Here is a 20,740-nt window from a genome sequence, read left to right as displayed (position 1 = left end):
TGGCTAGGCCTACAATGAAAGGAATACCCATTGGATTTCAGGGTACAATTGAATAAATTTCAGGCCCCATTGCCCACTTATAGAGCCATTGAGCGGCCAAAACTATAAAGAACCCCCTCAAATGACCCCATTTTGAAAACTAGACCCCTTAACAAATTCATCCAGGGGTGTACTGCGTATTTTGACCCCACAGTATTTGAATGAATCTAAGCAAAGCAGAAGGAAAAAGTTACGATTTTCAATTTTTTGGGCAATTTTTTAAATTTAAAACCAGTTTTTTTGTACAGTGTACATAGGAATGAAGATGTTCACCCCAAAATGGATACCCCTGTTTGTCCTGTGTTCAGAAACATACCCATTGTGGCCCTCATCTACTTACAGGACGCATGGCAAGGCCTATAAAGGAGGGAACACCCGTTGGATTTCAGGGCACAACTGAATAAATTCCAGGCCCCATTGCTTATTTGTATGGAATAAAAATTGACTCCCTAAAAATCCCAACCCCCACACACACACACTCCGCGCCCTTTTCGGCGTTCGCAAACCTTAGATAAAAGTAATAATGTGAACTGTGTAGTATTTCCGAAGACAGGGGTAATTACGGAGGCTGGTTGAAATGGGCCCATGGGGCAATAAAACAATGTATCCACCCCTCCTCTCATGCTTTTTGGGGGTCATTTCTTGACCTCAGCGGTGGGTATGGGGTGTAAAAAGTGGCTTTCCGTGAGTCTCCGTAATCTTGCGGAGGTGCGGCGGTCTCACACAGAAGGCGCTCAACAAGCTGCTCCTGGAACTGCATGAAGGCAAGCGTTCCCGGGGCTTCTTGTAAATTACGTATTACAGGTAGCGGTCTGAATAACGCCGTGCTCAGGCAGCCGTAGGCGGAATCCACTTGTGGAGGCCCGCAGTGGATTTCATCTGTGAGCCCGGCTGTGACCCTGCGTACGGCCGCGTAATGTACTGCGCATAACTGCCTACTCACACAGGCGGTCATGCGCAGTACACCTTTTTTGTTGTTTGCATTTCCCAAACCCTCGCTTAGCGATGACGCGGGTACCCGCAGCCTGTATACAATGTAGTTGCGTATGGACTGCGGGTATATCCCCGACCATGGAGCACAATGGGCTCTATTTTGCGGATAGCTGCGGTAAAATAGAACCTGCTGCGTTCTCTTTTCTGCGAGTGGATTACACAATTCCAACCCACTAATGTGAGCGGAATTGTGTAATCCAATGCGATTGATCTGCGTATTACCGCGGATCAGACGCATGCGGAATCCGTAATTCCTATCCGGTCATTTGAGACCGACCTATGTTAGAGTGCTACTTTTTTATTACGTGACCGGCGACCGCTCAACGAGGCCACCTGTCACTGCTCCAGGCTCCCAGCGACCATTGTTCCCCGTGAAATCTCCATGCTCTTGGCTACGTTTTGTAGCCAGGAGCAGGGAGAATTTAAATTATCTTGGCAATCCACAGGTTTTGCGCATGCGTCCGCCATTTTGGCGACGGGCGCGTGCACAGAAGCTGGGATAAGGTCCGCGGATAAATCCGGGGGCCTTATGTACCTACTTTCATCCTCCCTCACGGATATAATCCGTGAGGGGAGATGAAACATACGCTTTTTTACCTTTTTTTTAAACTTTTCAAAACTTTTTTTACTTTTTTTTTTTTTACTTTTTTACATTTTTTTTTTACTTTACATGATCACTGTTATCGATTGGATAACAGTGATCATGTCCCCGGTATATGGCAGCCAGGAGCAGAGGGATTTTGAATTTCCCGCGGCTCGAGCCCCTCTGTGCACGCGCCCGATGTCAATCATCGGGCGCGCATGCGCAGAGGGGGACTTCAGCTCCTGGAACACCGGGGACATCGGCGGACCTGAGGTGAGTATTTTCACCTCCCCTCATGGATCCGATCCATGAGGGGAGGTGAAACTACTTTTTTAAAATTTTTTTGCACTTTTCCGCGATCGCCGGTCCCCGCTGACATCTCCTGCCTCCCGGCTACCTACAGGAGCCGGAAGCCAGGAGATTTTAAATCTCCCGCGGCGCCGGGCCTTCTGCGCATGCGGCTGCCGTAATGCCGCCTGGCGCGCATGCGCAGAAGATCGGCTTCGGGGCCCGGAGCGGCAGGAGAGCGGGGAGCAGTGCGGCGGACCTCGGTGAGTATTTTCAGCTGCCCTGATGGATCCGATCCATCAGGGCAGCTGAATCTTTAACTCTTTTTGTACTTTTATTTACTTTTTTGCGATCGGCGCATTGGATAGCGCCGATCGCATTGCCGGGGGGGGGGGGGGGGGGCGTCCATAGCCCGAGGGGCTTTATTTTTTGCAGGACACATGTTTTTACGTCCTCAGAGAATAAAGTCCACTTCAGGAGGACGTAAAAACACTATGGGCTCGTCGTTAAGGGGTTAACTTTTTATTTTTGTCCCACCAGGGGACTTTGATATCACCATCTTTTTTCATCCTTCTAAGGCCTAGTCTGACGAGCGGTTTTTTTTCACGCTAGTATAGGCATGTTTTAAAAACGTCTGTATTAGAGCCAATGCTTTCCAATGAAAGCGGTCACATGTCCATTTTTTACAAGCGCTTAAAATTCGCATTTGTAAAAGATAGGACATGTGAGTGCAAACGCACCCGGTCTCGCGATTTTTGTTCTACACAGGATGTGCGATTAATTTTTTTTTCCCCCCACACCTATACATTGCGTGAAAATTTTGCTCATCTGACTGAACCCTAATACACTACTATACATCCGTATAGTAGTGTGTCAGAAAGCCAGTGAGGTCAGCCAGAGACTGAGCCTCATAGGTCACCGTAGCTGGGAAACCAGGAAGTGATGGTCAAGCCTCCGGGTGCTGCAGAATAAAGGTTGTCGTCAAAAGACCTATGGGCGAATGTTAAGGTGTTAAAGGGGTATTTACACCTAAAAATGGCATATTCTTCATGATTGTTTGGGATCTGAGCTCTTGTACTTCCGACGATCCTGACAACCAAGGGTCAGAATTCCATTTGTGAATTTCGCTGCCCATCATGGGTCTCATCCACTCATTATTCAGGGAACGGCAAGGTGGCTTCATTCAAGTGAATCAAACTTTTTCCTACATAGCCGTGGGATTATTCCTGGCGCTGGAACCAGGAACCTTGTTCTGAAGCTCCTTCATCCTCAGCAATGCAGCCCCCTGCAAGTTACAGGGCTGCTAATCTTGTTGTAGGCACCTTGATGCTGGCTGCTCACATGACCTGTATTCTGGCTCTTGGAATTGTAGATAACTGGATTTCATCATCATTGAGCCGTGACCTAAAAAAGTATTAAACTTTACATATGTTAATGCTGCTGTAATGGATGTAGTGCTGCCTATATAAGTAGATGTAGCTATATTATTGGGTTGGAGCAACATGGCTTTGGACTTTGGAGTTTAATTGATCATGGAGTGGGTATACAGGCTACGTTGTAGATCACATATATTTGGTCTGTGTCGTAGCAGATGTGGTCTATGTGGTGATTACTTCTCCGTCTTCATTACAATTAACTTATATTACTAGACGGATAGATGGGAGGATTCTAAACTGTTGTATGTACTGACAACTATATGTGAGTACAGCTGTGTTTAGATATTTGGATACAATTTAACTACAAAATAACATTTTATGTTGGCGATCGGGTAAAACGTTTCCACTTGTGGGGTATTCAGATAAGATTTGTTCTCTGTCTCGCCACCTATTCGCTTCCTGGGTTTCATGGCCATGTTGCATTCAAAAAATTAAAAAACAGCTGCAAAGAAAAATGCATGGCACGCGAACGTCTTCTATTCGTATTTCACCAATCTCTTACCATTGATTGGGTTCATTTCATCCAAGAAATGGAAAAAGAACAGTAACCTAGTATGTAAGGATGAAAAAACACACATCCATCTAGGTCAGCCTATCAGAGAGCGTACACGGATTCTTTTTAACACACTATGTGATTCTGTTTTGGGGATTCCATCACAACTGCAAAGGCCAGCACTGTAACGGAACTCCCAAAGGAAATGTACTGAACCATTTACTTGTATTGTTAGATGAACGAACGCCCCTTACCCTCTTGGTGTCCTTTTTCCATTTTGTTTGGAGTATAGAATAGCGTAGACAATTACATTACTCCATAGTCCGAATAAAGCGCAAATGAATGATTACCTTGCAAAACGGACACCAGAGGGGTAAGGGGTGTCCATCCATTTCACAATACAAGTTAATGTTTCCGTAGAGGGGCTCGCCACAGTCCTGTTTTCTGCAGCTGTTACGGAGACCTCGAATGCTGTGTGAACGCTCCTTATCCTGCAGCGTTGATCCAGAGGAAGGCAAAAAAAAGTGCATGCTGTGATTTGAATGTGATGAGCTGTTTATTTAATATTTAGCTTTTTTTATAATTTTCTGTTAGTTGCTGTGTAATAAAGGTTCACTGTCATCTGTTTTATGCTTTGAAGAGACCATTAAACCCCCAGCATGATGACCTTTGTGATACTTTGTTTCTTTGCAGATTTATCACAAGCGTACCAGCTTTAGTTTTGGCCAACAAAGTCTTACACATCGTCTTTTTGTTTTTGCCCTTTCTTTGGGCCCTGGGCATCCTACCACCTCTTGATGCGCTTGTTCTTTGGGGAATGGAGCAGATACTGGAATTTATATTAGGAGGATCACCAATGTCCAGTAATTTAAGGTAATGTAATGTTTATTATTAGAGATGAGCGAGCACCAAAATGCTCAGGTGCTCGTTACTCGGGACGAAAATTTCGCGATGCTCGAGGGTTCGTTTCGAATAACAAACCCCATTGAAGTCAATGGGCGACCCGAGCATTTTTGTATATCGCCGATGCTTGCTAAGGTTTCCATTTGTGAAAATCTGGGCAATTCAAGAAAGTGATGGGAACGACACAGCAACGGATAGGGCAGGCGAGGGGCTACATGTTGGGCTGCATCTCAAGTTCCCAGGTCCCACTATTAAGCCACAATAGCGGCAAGAGTGGGCCCCCCCCCCAACAATTTTTACTTCTGAAAAGCCCTCATTAGCAATGCATACCTTAACTAAGCACCACACTACCTCCAACAAAGCACAATCACTGCCTGCATGACACTCCGCTGCCACTTCTCCTGGGTTACATGCTGCCCAACCCCCCCCCCCCCCCCCCGCATGACCCAGTGTCCACAGCACACACCAAAGTGTCCCTGCGCAGCCTTCAGCTGCCCTCATGCCACGCCACACTCATGTCTATTTATAAGTGCGTCTGCCATGAGGAGGAACCGCAGGCACACACTGCAGAGGGTTGGCACGGCTAGGCAGCGACCCTCTTTAAAAGGGGCAGGACGATAGCCCACAATGCTGTACAGAAGCAATGAGAAATATAATCCTGTGCAACCGCCATCAGGAGCTGCACACGTGGGCATAGCAATGGGGAACCTATGTGCCACACACTATTCATTCTGTCAAGGTGTCTGCATGCCCCAGTCAGACTGCGGTTTTTTATAAATAGTCACAGGCAGGTACAACTCCGCAATGGGAATTCCGTGTGCACCCACAGCATGGGTGGCTCCCTGGAACCCACCCGCTGTACATAAATGTATCCCATTGCAGTGCCCTGGACAGCAGAGCTAACGTCAGATTAAATGCAGGTGGGCTTCGGCCCAAACTGCATGCCCCAGTCAGGCTCGAGTTTTTTATAAGTATACACAGGCACGTACATCTCCCTAATGGGAAGTCCATGTGGACCGACAGCATGGGTGGGTCCCAGGAAGCCACTGGCGGTACATAAATATATCCCATTGCAGTGCCCAGCACAGCTGATGTAACGTCAGCTTTAATGCAGGTGGGCAAAAAATTAATTGGATTACACTATAGGCGAGGGCCCAAAAAAATTGGTGTACCAACAGTACTAATGTACCTCAGAAAAATTGCCCATGCCCAACCAAGAGGGCAGGTGAAACCAATTAATCGCTTTGGTTAATGTGGCTTAATTGGTAACTAGGCCTGGAAGCAGCCCAGTTAAAATAAAAATTGGTTCAGGTGCAAGTTTCAACGCTTTAATGAGCATTGAAACGTATAAAAATTGTTTACAAAAATTATATGACTGAGCCTTGTGGGCCTAAGAAAAATTGCCCGTTCGGCGTGATTACGTCAGGTTTCAGGAGGAGGAGCAGGAGGAGGAGGAGGAATATTATACATAGATTGATGAAGCAAAAAGGTCCCCGTTTTTGATGGTGATAGAGAACGATGCTTCCATCCGCGGGTGCAGCCTACGTATTGCTTAGGTATCGCTGCTGTCCGCTGGTGGAGAAGAGAAGTCTGGGGAAATCCAGGCTTTGTTCATCTTGATGAGTGTAAGCCTGTGGGCACTGTCGGTTGACAGGCGGGTACGCTTATCCGTGATGATTCCCCCAGCCGCACTAAACACCCTCTCTGACAAGACGCTAGCCGCAGGACAAGCAAGCACCTCCAGGGCATACAGCGCGAGTTCAGGCCACTTGTCCAGCTTCGACACCCAGTAGTTGTAGGGGGCAGAGGTGTCACCGAGGACGGTCGTGCGATCGGCTACGTACTCCCTCACCATCCTTTTTACAGTGCTCCCGCCAACTCAGCCTTGACTGGGGAGCGGTGACACAGTCTTGCTGGGGAGTCATAAAGCTGGCAAGGGCCTTGGAGTATGTTCCCCTGCCTGCGCTGTACATGCTGCCTGATCTCTGCGCCTCCCCTGCTACCTGGCCCTCGGAACTGCACCTTCTGCCACTAGCGCTGTCGGATGGGAATGTTACCATCAGTTTGTCCGCCAGGGTCCTGTGGTATAGCATCACTCTCGAACCCCTTTCCTCTTCGGGTATGAGAGTGGAAAGGTTCTCCTTATACCGTGGGTCGAGCAGTGTGTACACCCAGTAATCCGTAGTGGCCAGAATGCGTGTAATGCGAGGGTCTCGAGAAAGGCATCCTAACATGAAGTCAGCCATGTGTGCCAGGGTACCTGTACGCAACACATGGCTGTCCTCACTAGGAAGATCACTTTCAGGATCCTCCTCCTCCTCCTCCTCAGGCCATACACGCTGAAAGGATGACATGCAAGCAGCATGGGTACCCTCAGCAGTGGGCCAAGCTGTCTCTTCCTCATGCTCCTCCCCCCTCCTCCTCAACGCGCTGAGATATAGATATGAGGGTGCTCTGACTATCCAGCGACATACTGTCTTCCCCCGTCTCCGTTTCCGAGTGCAAAGCGTCTGCCTTTATGCTTTGCAGGGAACTTCTCAAGAGGCATAGCAGAGGAATGGTGACGCTAATGATTGCAGCATCCCCGCTCACCATCTGGGTAGACTCCTCAAAGTTTCCAAGGACCTGGCAGATGTCTGCCAACCAGGCCCACTCTTCTGTAAATAATTGAGGAGGCTGACTCCCACTATGCCGCCCATGTTGGAGTTGGTATTCCACTATAGCTCTACGCTGCTCATAGAGTCTGGCCAACATGTGGAGCGTAGAGTTCCACCGTGTGGGCATGTCGCACAGCAGTCGGTGCACTGGCAGATTAAACCGATGTTGCAGGGTGGCAGCGTCCGTGTTGGACTTGCGGAAATGTGCGCTGACCCGGCGCACCTTTCCGAGCAGGTATGACAAGTGTGGGTAGCTTTTCAGAAACCGCTGAACCACCAAATTAAAGACATGGGCCAGGCATGGCACGTGCGTGAGGCTGCCGAACTGCAGAGCCGCCACCAGGTTACGGCCGTTGTCACACACGACCATGCCCGGTTGGAGGCTCAGCGGCGCAAGCCAGCGGTCGGTCTGCTCTGTCAGACCCTGCAGCAGTTCGTGGGCCGTGTACCTCTTCTCTCCTAAGCTGAGTAGTTTCAGCACGGCCTGCTGACGCTTGCCCACCGCTGTGCTGCCACGCCGCGCGACACTGACTGCTGGCGACGTGCTGCTGCTGCTGACACATCTTGATTGCAAGACAGAGGTTGCGTTTGAGGAGGAGGAGGAGGGTGGTTTAGTGGAGGAAGCATACACCGCCGCAGATACCACCACCGAGCTGGGGCCCGCAATTCTGGGGGTGGGTAGGACGTGAGCGGTCCCAGGCTCTGACTCAGTCCCAGCCTCCACTAAATTCACCCAATGTGCCGTCAGGGAGATATAGTGGCCCTGCCCGCCTGTGCTTGTCCACGTGTCCATTGTTAAGTGGACCTTGGCAGTAACCGCGTTGGTGAGGGCGCGTACAATGTTGCGGGAGACGTGGTCGTGCAGGGCTGGGACGGCACATCGGGAAAAGTAGTGGCGACTGGGAACCGAGTAGCGTGGGGCCGCCGCCGCCATCATGCTTTTGAAAGCCTCCGTTTCCACAAGCGTATACGGCAGCATCTCCAGGCTGATCAATTTGGCTATGTGCACGTTTAACGCTTGAGCGTGCGGGTGCGTGGCGGCGTACTTGCGCTTGCGCTCAAACAGTTGCGCTAGCGACGTCTGGACGCTGCGCTGAGAGACATTGCTGGATGGGGCCGAGGACAGCGGAGGTGAGGGTGTGGGTGCAGGCCAGTAGGCACTCGTCCCTGTGTCCTCAGAGGGGGGTTGGATCTCAGTGGCAGGTTGGGGCACACGGGGAGAGGCAGTGGTGCAAACCGGAGGCTGTGAACGGCCTTCGTCCCACCTTGTGGGGTGCTTGGCCATCATATGTCTGCGCATGCTGGTGGTGGTGCCTCCCCAGCTGATCTTGGCGCGACAAAGGTTGCACACCACTGTTCGTCGGTCGTCAGGCGTCTCTGTGAAAAACTGCCACACCTTAGAGCACCTTGGCCTCTGCAGGGTGGCATGGCGCGAGGGGGTGCTTTGGGAAACAGTTGGTGGATTATTCGGTCTGGCCCTGTCTCTACCCCTGGCCACCGCACTGGCTCGGCCTGTGCCCACACCCTGACTTGGGCCTCCGCGTCCTCGCCCGCTTCCACGTCCTCTAGGCCTACCCCTACCCCTCAGCATGCTGTATTACCAGTAGTGCAGAAACAGAACGCTGTAATTAAATGTGCCGCTTATTGGCCTGTGGTTGGAGGCTGACTTCGCTTACGGAACGCACAGCAGAGCCAGGAAAGAATTTTGCGCAAGCCTGCTGTAACACTTAGCTGGCTGCGTGTGAATTAGGACAACTACCCCCAGCAGAGACCCAGTACACTGAGGACGGTCACAGGCAGCCCAAATAGATTTTTTTTCCCAAATGTTTTTGGAAAGGCCCACTGCCTATATACACTAAATATGTCTTCTGTCCCTGCCTCACCACTACTGGCCCTGGACTATGTAAAATTACTGCAGACTGTTTCACTGTGGACAGGAATACAGCGGTGATGTAACAGGCAACACAGAGCCAGGAAAGAATTTTGCGCAAGCCTGCTGTAACACTTAGCTCGCTGCGTATGAATTAGGACAACTACCCCCAGCAGAGACCCAGTACACTGAGGACGGTCACAGGCAGCCCAAATAGATTTTTTTTCCCAAATGTTTTTGGAAAGGCCCACTGCCTATATACACTAAATATGTCTTCTGGCCCTGCCTCACCACTACTGGCCCTGGACAATGTAAAATTACTGCAGGACGCAATGCTCTGCACGGCCGATATACAAAAAAAAAAAAAATGTGCAACGCTGCAAAAAGCAGCCTCCACACTACTGCACACGGTTAGATGTGGCCCTAAGAAGGACCATTGGGGTTCTTGAAGCCTAAAATAACTCCTAACACTCTCCCTATAGCAACTCCAGCAAGACAGCACTTTCCCTGAACTATGTCAGAATGCATGTGTGGCGAGCCGCGGGAGGGGCCGATTTATATACTCGGGTGACACCTGATCTCGCCAGCCACTCACTGCAGGGGGGTGGTATAGGGCTTGAACGTCGTAGGGGGAAGTTGTAATGCCTTCCCTGTCTTTCTATTGGCCAGAAAAGCGCGCTAACGTCTCAGAGATGAAAGTGAAAGTAACTCGAACATCGCGTGGTGCTCGCCTCTAGTAACGAGCATCTCGAACACGCTAATACTCGAACTAGCATCAAGCTCGGACGAGTACGTTCGCTCATCTCCATTTATTATACCTTTCGGCATATGATATGTTACTAATGTTCCTGAAAGTAAAACTAGCTTAACCTTCCTAATTTTTGTTTGACTAAGGCCCCCTGTCCACGGGCGAGGCGGAATATCGTTAGCGGTATTCCAACGCCTAGGAGCAGGGGAGAGAACTGTTAGTTCTCTGTGGTGAGCCTGTCTGACAGATAGACTCACCGCAGAGAATTGCGGCATTCTGCGATTTGAGACCCACGAGCAGAGAATCGCTAAGATTCTCCACTCGTGGACAGGAGGCTGCACTTTCCATAGCAACGCTATGGAAAGCGTGCGCTGCGTTACCTGCGGCCATATTATCGGCGCGAGTATTGCAATGCACAATTGCCCGTGGACAGGAGCCCTTATAATCAACTGTGCTAGATTTCTTATGATCCTCTTTTATTCTTGGCAGCTGTATCATTTGCATGGCTGTCTTTAACCAAAAGTGGAAAAAAAAGATAATGAGATTTTCTATTTCAGTTACTCATTTGGGAGTTCTTCAGGCTCCCTTGATTCATTTCGTCTCTCCTGCTGTAAGTAGGCGACACCTCTGGATCTTCAGGCCAGTGTTAGCACTAAGACCAGCTTATCTTCCCATGCATTTCACACGGATAGATGTCTGTTGCTCCTTAGCTCTGTAATATTGATTTTCAAATGTTTTATCATATTTTAGACTGGTAGTTGTTTATTAAATTGGATATTGTGCATCTTTGCAGGCAAGCAGACTGATTTTAAAGGGAACCTGTCAGCAGAAAAATTGTTTTAAAGCCGCCGCCATGCAACTGGACACGAGCAGGTCACACATGGTTGTACTCAAGAGCCTTTTAGCTTCATCAGAAATTCTTAATTCGAAAGCTGCTTGCCTAGTATGCAAATGTGCCATCTAGAGTCAAATAGGCAGTGCCACCATCCCTCCGAGTCAGCGCATCACGAAGAAACCCAACTCCCGCTCGCCTCTTTCCCCTGTTTATTGACATTAGCACTGGTAGCACTGAAATTTTGTGAATGCGCCATGTGCCACGATGCATTCGCATACTCGGCATGCAACCTTCAAAGTAAGAATTTCTTGTGCTGCTAAAAGCACAACAGCACAGCTAGACTTAACATAGGAACTTTGCCCTGGCCTGACAGGTTACTTAAGGTATCAAACTCAAATTTTATGATTTTACGGTGGTGGGGAGGCTGTCACAAATCTAATGACAACAAATCATCCACCAAAGGTCACGTGAAGGGGTCAAAGTGTGGTGCACAAAAAAGCCTGTAGGCTTTTTTATATTAGCTATTGGAAAACTCCATTTATACGTGTTGCTCTTAGTGGAGGGTAAACACACCTTAGACCTCTCAGACTGTTGCTGCTAAGTTTTGGATTTTTTGTTTCTTTGATTCCTTGTTTGCATTCCCATCACTTTGTAATTCCGATATTTTTCTTGATTTCACAGGTTGCTAGTGATGTTTATCATATCAGTTGTGATAACCATATCCACGTACTTCATTCCAAACTCCATTGGTCTGGTCCTGTTCATAGCGGGATTTGGCTTCATTCTCAGTCTTAATTTAGCAGAGACTGGAATTGTTCTCAAGCATCATATGAAGAAACAGAGGAAACCAACAAATGACTGCGATTCCTCCTTGTGGAAGATGACTTGGAAGGAGCCCGTGATGTACTGTGTCATTCTAATCTTGGTTCTGCTGGAGTCCAGCTTGTTGCATCACTACTGTTATTCCACCTTCTCCTTACAAAGTCCTCAGGCCATTGTTGGATATTGTCTTATTATACTTTTAGCTTTTTTATGGATTCTCAAAGAAATTCAAGGTGCTTATATATTGGGGATTGTAAGGAATCCCTTTTTCCAGAATGATATCCGGATGTTAAACGTCTTCATGAAGAAACAAAGCCGATTACAAAAAGCAGCTCTTGTAAGGAGAGTTTTGCTCATGCTGGGTAAGTAGTAGAAAATGATCCCTTATAACATCAGGAATCCAAAGGAGTGCGTCACTAGCAATATTTACTTTGTGTGCAAAAACCTTGTATAATGCAAATTGTAACACCGGGCGAAAGTCAAAATTTACTTTTAGCCAAAATTATGGAGCTGCCCTTGCAGTAGTTGCTGGTTGGAGTAGTTCTTACACGTATTACTACTATGGTACATGAACCTTCAGGGGCGTGCAGTTCTCTATTAATCTCATTAAACACAAAATTACAACTGAGACATGCAAGGAACACTGTTTTTAGCCTTTACATCTCCTGGTCCGTTCCTGCCTTACATCTGAAATACCGAAAATGGGATCAGGACAGAACCCGTAGACATAATTTGTCTCTCAGAGCTGCTGAAAGGGAGAAAAGCATCTCAGTTTTGAAAGGTTTACCCTTATTCTGTTCCGGAAAAAATATTATGAACAATCACACTTTTGTTTCTGGCAAAGGATTCCAGAAATGAATGTAAACCTGCTAAAATGGAGACCTATTGGTCTCAGGTTTTAGCAGCTGCCAATAATGGTCAATATAGATTATGCTCAGAAGTTACGTTCTGATCTCATTTTGGGGAATTTGAATGACAACTGTGACCCTGACCCCTGGATGTACAGGCTAAATGCAGTGTGAATGTTGACCTCTCTATTACGTACCCTGTACTATTTTCTATGATCACCAATTAAAGTGTCACATCAGGAGTTCTTTCTCTTTTTTTTTTTTTTAAACAAATGTGTATTATCTGATTATTCAAAAAAATGTTGCTTACAATCGAATTACAATTTAAACAGTGGGATTATAAACTTAAGTTAGTGCCTTGACTCTCGACATGTGAAATGCACCATTTTGCACATTTCTCTTTACTCCACAGAGTGTAAGGTATAGATCCCCAGTTTTTCTTAATAAGATTGGAGTCCGATCTGAAACTAAGTCCGCATGTTCTGAACATTTTCCAAAAGTGACCCCAGTGGGACACACTTTTTCAACATACATATATACTGTTGGGAGATTGACTGTTCTTGTTCACTTCAGTGAGAGCTGTACTTGCAGTACCAAACCAGGCCACTTCAATCCGAATAGTGCTATTTGCTTTCAGCACTGTCCGTACTAAAAGCGGTGCAAGGAACCAGTTGATCAGTGGGGATCCTGAGTGACCGTTCCCCGCTGTTCAAATATCGTTGACCTGTCCTGAGGATAGATAATCGGAAAAGTCCCAGACAACCTTTTTAAACAGAATGTCAGCTTCCTTAACCCCCATAAGCTAAGCTTATGGGTTCATAGTAACTCACCCGCTGAGTCTGGGGATGTAAGTTTTATACTTGCCTTCCCTGCTGTTACCCCGGTGTGAGCATTGTAAGTCGCTGCTCAGTACATTGGGCAGACTGCATGGTGTTTGCTAATTCTACTTAGCCTGCTGCTCAATGCACGGAGGACTGAAGCGCGGACACCGGAGGAATGGCAGGCAAGGTAAGTATATGTCCTGGACTCAGCGGGTCAGTTAGTTTGAGACCTCAAGCTTAGTTCATAGGGCTTAAAGTAGCAGACCGATTCCATTTAATAAATCTGCCCCAGTGTTCCAGATCCAAATGCCTTCCGATTCCTTGGTGTGTGTTCTAGGCTGGGTAAATGGCATGCTGGGGGATAAACAATATCCTATATGAAGCCAGATTGCAGCAGTGCATTGGATTAGTGGTAGTATTCCCACCGTGAGAGAATTTTTTGATTGAATGAATACTGTTGTACTTCTGGAATGTGAGGGGGGTATAAAGTGCAAAACCTGCGCCAAATTTTGCTAACTTTTCCCCATTGCCAGACTTTTATCATGGTGCCAGGTTGAGCCCTATCTGGTGTCTACTCTATGTGTTATCTGATCCTTATATACCATATATGAAATTTGTGTAATGTATGCCATGTATAAGATGCAGGAGACGGGTGAGCACACCTAGGAACACTACATAAAGTGCCATTTGCATAAAGCTGTATAGTTGCGGTTGTACGAGGGGTGTTATCTCATTGTGTTTATGGGGAATGCTTAATGTTTGTTATAAAACTTTCAGTTAAAATTCAATCTGATTAAAAGACAACGTGCTTTCTTAAACTAATGTGCAGTATATTAATTAGATTTTTGTTGTTGCTTTATTTCAGTCTCCCCCTTTGCAATGGTAGCTTACCTCTCTCTGGACACGTCACTGTATAACCTGCACTCTGTGTCAGTCTGTATTGGATTTACTAGAGCATACAGGATGGTAATGTATTATTTTGGCTAAACTGTGATAACTCGCATATTATGCCAGCTGCTGATGGTACCTGGTCCTGGTGCTGCTTAACCCCTTCCCTCCCCATGACGTAAGGGTACCTCATGGGAACGGGGTACTTCCCGCAAAATGACGTACCCTTACGTCATAGGGATAGCGCGAGATCATGACAGATCTTGCGCTATCCGGCAGCGGGAGCTGGCTGTCACTGTTAGCCAGCCTCCCGCTGCAACAGCGGGGGTGTATCAAAGATGCGCCCCACGCTGTTAACCCCTTCCCTGCTGCGATCTATGTAGATCACGGTATGGGAAGGGTTCACAAAGGGAGCATGCTTCCTCTGTGAAGTTGCTGGGCTCTCACGATATAATCGTAGAGAGCCAGGCTGGTTGCCATGGCAACAGGATGCCAGATACTGGCGTCCTGTATTTCCAGAGCCTGTGAATGCTGTGTAAGCGATAAGGCATGGCAGGACAGAAGTCCTACCATGCCTTATCACAGCGATCATCAGTGCTGTGCTTTAAGTCCCCCAGAGGGACACAAATAGTGTTAAAAAAAAAGATAATAAAAATGTACAAAGAAGAAAAATGTAAAAAAAATAGAGATGAGCGAGCGTACTCGGTAAGGACAGATACTCGAGCGAGTATCGTCCTTACCGAGTTCCTGCCTGCTCGCCCACAAAGATTCGGGTGCCGGCGTGGGTGAGCGCTGTGTTTTGAGAGTGAGCAGGAGGGAGCGGGGGGGGGGAGAAGAAATTCAGGTACGGGTGTTCCGTGGATCCGGATGGCTTCCATAGGCTTCAATAGAAGCCTGCGGGAGACCCGCACTAAAAATGCCGCAGGTGTTTTCCCGCAGACGCAATCCACACGTCAGGGAAAAATGACATCTGCAGGTATTTAACTACCTGCGGGTGTCCAGTACATCCCTATGGGGCGCGGATAAGGTTGCGGATTTTAAATCACATTTTCCCCATGGACATGAGACCTTAGTGTTTTTACTTCCTGCCATTGCAGGACTTGTATGGAGGGAGATACATGCCACGCGGCCGATTGGGACTGTTAACCTTTTAAATGCCGCTGTCGATTCTGACCACGGCATTGAAATCCCCCGAACGATTTGTCCCCCCCCCCCCCGCGCACGATGAGATTGTACAGCAAAAAAAAACAAAACTGAAAACTGGAAAAAATTTATATATATATAATATATAAGTTTGGTATCGTAGTAATCGTACTAACCAATAGAATAAAGTTATCATGTCATTTTTGTTGCAGTTTGTGCGCCATAGAAGCAGGATGCACCGAAAGATGGCAGAATGTCGTCTTTTTTTTCCATTTCTTTCCGCTTAGAGTTTTTCAGTACATTATATAGCACCATTGAAAAATCCAACTCTGTCCACAAAAAACAAGCCCTCATACAGCAACGTCGATGGATAAATAAAGGAGTTATGATTTTTTAAAAGGGAGGAGGAAAAAACGAAAATAAGAAAAAAGCAAAACCGCTTTGTCACTAAAGGGTTATGTTGCCCTGCAGATTCTAATGCATCCTTATGGGCTTCTAGAGCTGCGGGGGCCACGTGCGGATTTTATAATTAAATATAATAACACTAAATGAATGGTTGTTGGGTGTTAAATTCCTTTCAGGAGATTAGAATGAAGCGCAGCATATAATCCGCATGTATGGGGGCGCTCCTCTGAGGTCTGAGGACTTTTCAAATGCAGTGTAGATATGACAGATTCTCTTCTAAATATGATCTTTGATAGAATGGTAATTCTATTATAAATTGGTCTTAAATGTAGTTTGTATAACTAATCAGCTGGTTTTGCATTTAGTATGTATGTGCAGAAAATGATCTTAGCTGTTCATGCCTGATGCACTTCTTTTTCTGCTTTTCGTCAGATCTGGCAGAATACAGAGAATGCTATGCTTGAGATGGTGGTTGTATCTATTGTACAGCTGTTTGTGTTTAACACAAATGTGTGGTGGAACGTTGGACTGGATACTGGCATCCGAATAATACTGGTGAGTAGACAACCCATAGCTGCTGTGCGGAAAGGAACACCTTTCCCATTGTTTCCTGCCTGATCTTACGTCGCCCATCTGACATTTTAGGCCATTTTACACGGAACGATAATCGCTCAGTGTAAACGCAGCCAATGCTCGAAAAACAAACAATAAATCGTTCGCTTTTCATTCATCGTTCATTTTATGCAGGCATAAAAATCGTTGTTGGCTCGTTCACTAATCGTTCGGTTTAAAAGCCAATCATTTAGTCATTCTTATTTACTTACACAGTGAATGTGAACAACTGACCTATTTTCGTTTGAACGAGCCAACGATGTATCTGCTGTATAGGCAAGCTGCACAAGTGAACACTGACATCATTTGCTCGTTCAAATGCTAAATCGCTTGGTGTGAACGGCACCTTAGACTAGGCACATGTTAGCGATACGGGTGTAACTCACATTGGACAGCACACAGATCCCAATCCTTGTGCTGTCTGGAATACACAGACACCGCACATTGACGTGCATTGGCATGTCCTATTTTTCATACATGGAGTGGACAGGAATGGGACAATACATACGTTTGTTTTCATGTGGACTATAGGGCTGAAAAATGTCCATGAGTATTGGCTCAAAGGCTATGATGGTGGCTGTATGCTGTCCGGGGAATTACATGAACAGCACATTGTCCCAAAATACACTAGTGTGCACCTAGCCTTAGAGATATGGGGAGCTCAGTAGGGTCTTCAAATAGTGGCACTTGGAAATACTTTTGTATCTCTATGGTGAGGATTATCCCACTCAACTAACCCACTTACTTAGACCATTTCAAACCACAGAATAGGAAGAAGCACAATGAGCAGAACTGTAATATGTAACATTTGACAAGTTTGTTGAGCAGGAACGGAGCAGGAAAGCTGAATCTCCAGTGCAGGTGTGAAACCATCCTAAATCATTAGTGCGGGCACTGGGCATACCTGTCCCAGGTTCATGCTGCCTGTGGTGACAGGATCCCTTTAAATGATAAACTGTAAGGCTCCATTCACATAAGCGTCACGGCTTTTGTTCATAACAAAAATAACAGATCAATTTCCAGACAGGTCCCAAGGAATCCTTATCCCCATTAGGGTCTGTCTGGGTTCAGGTATTTCTTTAGACTGCTATTCTTTCCATCAAAATTAACCAAATCTCTGTCAGTAGCGGCGTCCGCACGTACCTGCTTTCTTTTTCTTCTTTCTGTACTGTGGCTGGTCCACATGGCTCATCATCGGACATGCGCAGTACAGATTTTTTTTTTTAATACCTGCTTTTCCCGCGAACGGGCCACCAGTCGGACGGCTTCCATTGACTTTAATGGAAGCCATCCCTGTGGGAACCGCAGTAAAATAGAGCATGCTGCGAGTTTTCATCCATGAGTGGAAACCGTGATTGGTTTCCGCTCATGTGTGTGAGGAATCATTTTTCCATAGCATGTTATGGAGGGTTATTGCTGCGGAATACATAGGCAGATTCCCGCGCCGGATTTTGCAGTTAAAATCCACCCCCTTGTGCAATAGGGTTTATGCAGTATAAACCTCTTTCCTTGCTCTGTCTGCAATCAAAATTTAGGGTATGTTCAGATAGCGGATTACACCTTGGAAACCATCTGTAAAACCACCGGAGAAATCCGTGGCTGTTCTGCCGTGGACCCGCAAGTGGATTAGCACTGTCAATGGGCAAAAATCCATTTGTGTGAAATCCCACACGTTTTTACACGGATCCGCAAGAAGAAGTAGTGACATGTCACTTCTCTTACGAATACACTAATCACTTTAACCAGCACAGAGGCCTTTTTCTTGGTGGTACACGTGGAAGAAGAAATCCAATGCAATGGAGAAATTTCCGGCACATGTTTCTTCTGCTTGAATGAATTTTATTGCATTATAGCCATGTTATAGTAGGATGTGTTTAGCACGCTCAGCCTTTTTCAACTGCTGTATACCATAATAACATCGAGAACATGCAAATTCTGCACAGAAAATTTTGCGACCGAACCCGCCATGTGAACATACCCTTAGCAAGGCTGTAGGCGACCCTACACCTTAGATAGCTGCCGGCTGACAGCTATTTGTTGCGACTGCCCCCTCATGCACTTGTACACTCTTTTAAACATGTATTTGTTCTCAGTAGGAAGAGGGGAATAAGCCGCAGGACAGAGCATGTCTGATATCAGAGGCTGTTCTGCATCTGTATATTACACTATGCAGGACAGAGCATGTCCGATGGAAGAGGCTGTTCTGCATCTGTATATTACGCTATGCAGGACAGAGCTCCGATGGAAGAGGCTGTTCTACATCTGTATATTACATCGGAGCTCTGTCCTGCCTAGTGTAATATACAGATGCAGAACAGCCTTACATCGGAGCTCTGTCCTGCCTAGTGTAAGGCTGTTCTGCATCTGTATATTACACTACGTAGGACACAGCTCCGATGTAAGAGGCTGTTCTGCATCTGTATATTACAGTAGGCAGGACAGAGCTGCGATGTAAGAGGCTGTTCTGCATCTGTATATTACATCGGAGCTCTGTCCTGCCTAGTGTAATATACAGATGCAGAACAGCCTTACATCGGAGCTCTGTCCTGCCTAGTGTAAGGCTGTTCTGCATCTGTATATTACACTACGTAGGACACAGCTCCGATATAAGAGGCTGTTCTGCATCTGTATATTACAGTAGGCAGGACAGAGCTGCGATGTAAGAGGCTGTTCTGCATCTGTATATTACACTAGGCAGGACAGAGCTCCGATGTCAGAGGCTGTTCTGCATATCAATATTACACTAGACAGGACAGAGCTCCGATGTCAGAGGCTGTTCTGCATATCTATATTACACTATGCAGGACCACCTCTGACACCAGAGAGCTGTCCTGCTTACTGTTAGAAACAGGAGTCGGACCTCGCCCACCATCAGAGCTATGCAGAGAAATCTGAACATCGGACGAGAGCCGACGTTGAATTGGAAAGGGTTAATACTACAACACATTGTTAATTGATGATCATATGATGTTACTTCCACAGTTTGTTATCCTGTACTGTAGATGTGTAATTTTACCTTTTGCCATCTCTCAGGTTGCTATAATACGTGACCGACTATGTCAGCTAGTCTCTAAGCTGCAATTTGCATTAACTGTTCTGCTGACGTCCTGGACGGAGAAGAAACAAAGGAGGAAATCGACAAGTAGTCTGATCACAGTGAATATCATCTTCTTCCCCATGGTGCTGACCTTCATTATCCTGTCCGCTCTCCTCTCCTCACCATTACTGGCACTTTTCACTTTGCCCGTCTTCCTGGTTGGATTCCCACGACCTATCCGCAGTTGGCCAGGAGCTGTAGGTGCTGCAGCTTGTGTCTGTGCTGATACAGTCTATTACCAGCAGATGGTTCCAGGCTTTGCTGCTGCACTGCAATCTGCGTTTGCTTCAGGTAGTCTCGGTAGGTGTGATCATATGGGTTGCTGAACATTGGAACTTGCTGGACTTGCTATATACTCTTGCATCTCCCAAAATGTCACTTATTTCTGAAAGCATACAAGTTTTTCATAACAACTACGGTAGCTTTTGGTAGTTTTGCATTAAGGGAGTTTTACTATTGATGAACTATCCTTAGGAGAAGGGGATCCGCCACTCAGGATCCCCGCTGATCAGCTGTTTGCTAGGTCTGCGGACAGAGCCAGAAGTGCTCAGCCTTGTCCACATTACAGTGGCCTGGGTTGGTATTGCAATCATAGTGCCGAATTAATTCAGTGGGATGGCAGATTTAGCTAATAAATGTCTGAATAGACCTTTTTAAGAACTTGGACAACTCCCTTGCGTGCCGTTATGTGACTTTATGATGACATCTTCTTATAAGTAGATGGTGTTTACTCACTTGAAGCTATAGTTGGAAAAATAAAAATGGACATCAGCGTACATACCCAGTGTTTGATGAAAGAGGACGACTCTTATATTCTTTGTTTTCTAATTGGTTTACTGGTGTTTCCATGGCGTGTTGTCACAGCACTTGAGAGAAGTATGACAATCAGGCAGGAACACTACTCTCATGTTTCCAGTCATGTTCTCAATGCGAAGAATGGCAGCCTGACCGATCATGTTACACACAGAACACTGTTGTCACACAACATGTGAGCAGACGGAGGTGGATAGTATAACCCTTTTAGTCGGAACCATATTTTCTTCTACACACCACGAAGTGGAAAATAGTTCCGTCCTTAAGACAGGTATTCTGTGACCAAGGAGGATTATCGGCTTATAGCGCACCTGAACACTGCAACAGGTACACTCTGTAAAGTCTCAATTCTGCATATCTTTAGGTTGACATAGGATCTCATTCATATCAATCAATCAGAAATACAATATATATTAAATATTAGCCAACATGTATACATAGAGAGT

The 20,740-nt window shown here is 46.5% G+C and overlaps 1 protein-coding gene across 3 annotated transcripts in view; it reads left to right on the top strand.

Annotated features, from left to right (window-relative positions):
• Window positions 1-20,740, top strand: part of PCNX4 (pecanex 4) — a 54,468-nt gene that overhangs the window by 16,188 nt on the left and 17,540 nt on the right. For all 3 annotated transcript variants that reach the window (XM_066608213.1, XM_066608215.1, XM_066608214.1), the window contains exons 4-8: window positions 4,526-4,705; window positions 11,527-12,029; window positions 14,202-14,302; window positions 16,205-16,327; window positions 19,418-19,781. In XM_066608213.1, the coding sequence (XP_066464310.1) occupies window positions 4,526-4,705; window positions 11,527-12,029; window positions 14,202-14,302; window positions 16,205-16,327; window positions 19,418-19,781 (1,271 nt within the window). The remainder of the gene's footprint in view (window positions 1-4,525; window positions 4,706-11,526; window positions 12,030-14,201; window positions 14,303-16,204; window positions 16,328-19,417; window positions 19,782-20,740) is intronic.

This window comes from Eleutherodactylus coqui, chromosome 6, assembly GCF_035609145.1.
Source record: "Eleutherodactylus coqui strain aEleCoq1 chromosome 6, aEleCoq1.hap1, whole genome shotgun sequence".
Lineage (NCBI taxonomy): Eukaryota > Metazoa > Chordata > Amphibia > Anura > Eleutherodactylidae > Eleutherodactylus > Eleutherodactylus coqui.
This window is presented reverse-complemented; position numbering and strand designations above follow the sequence as displayed.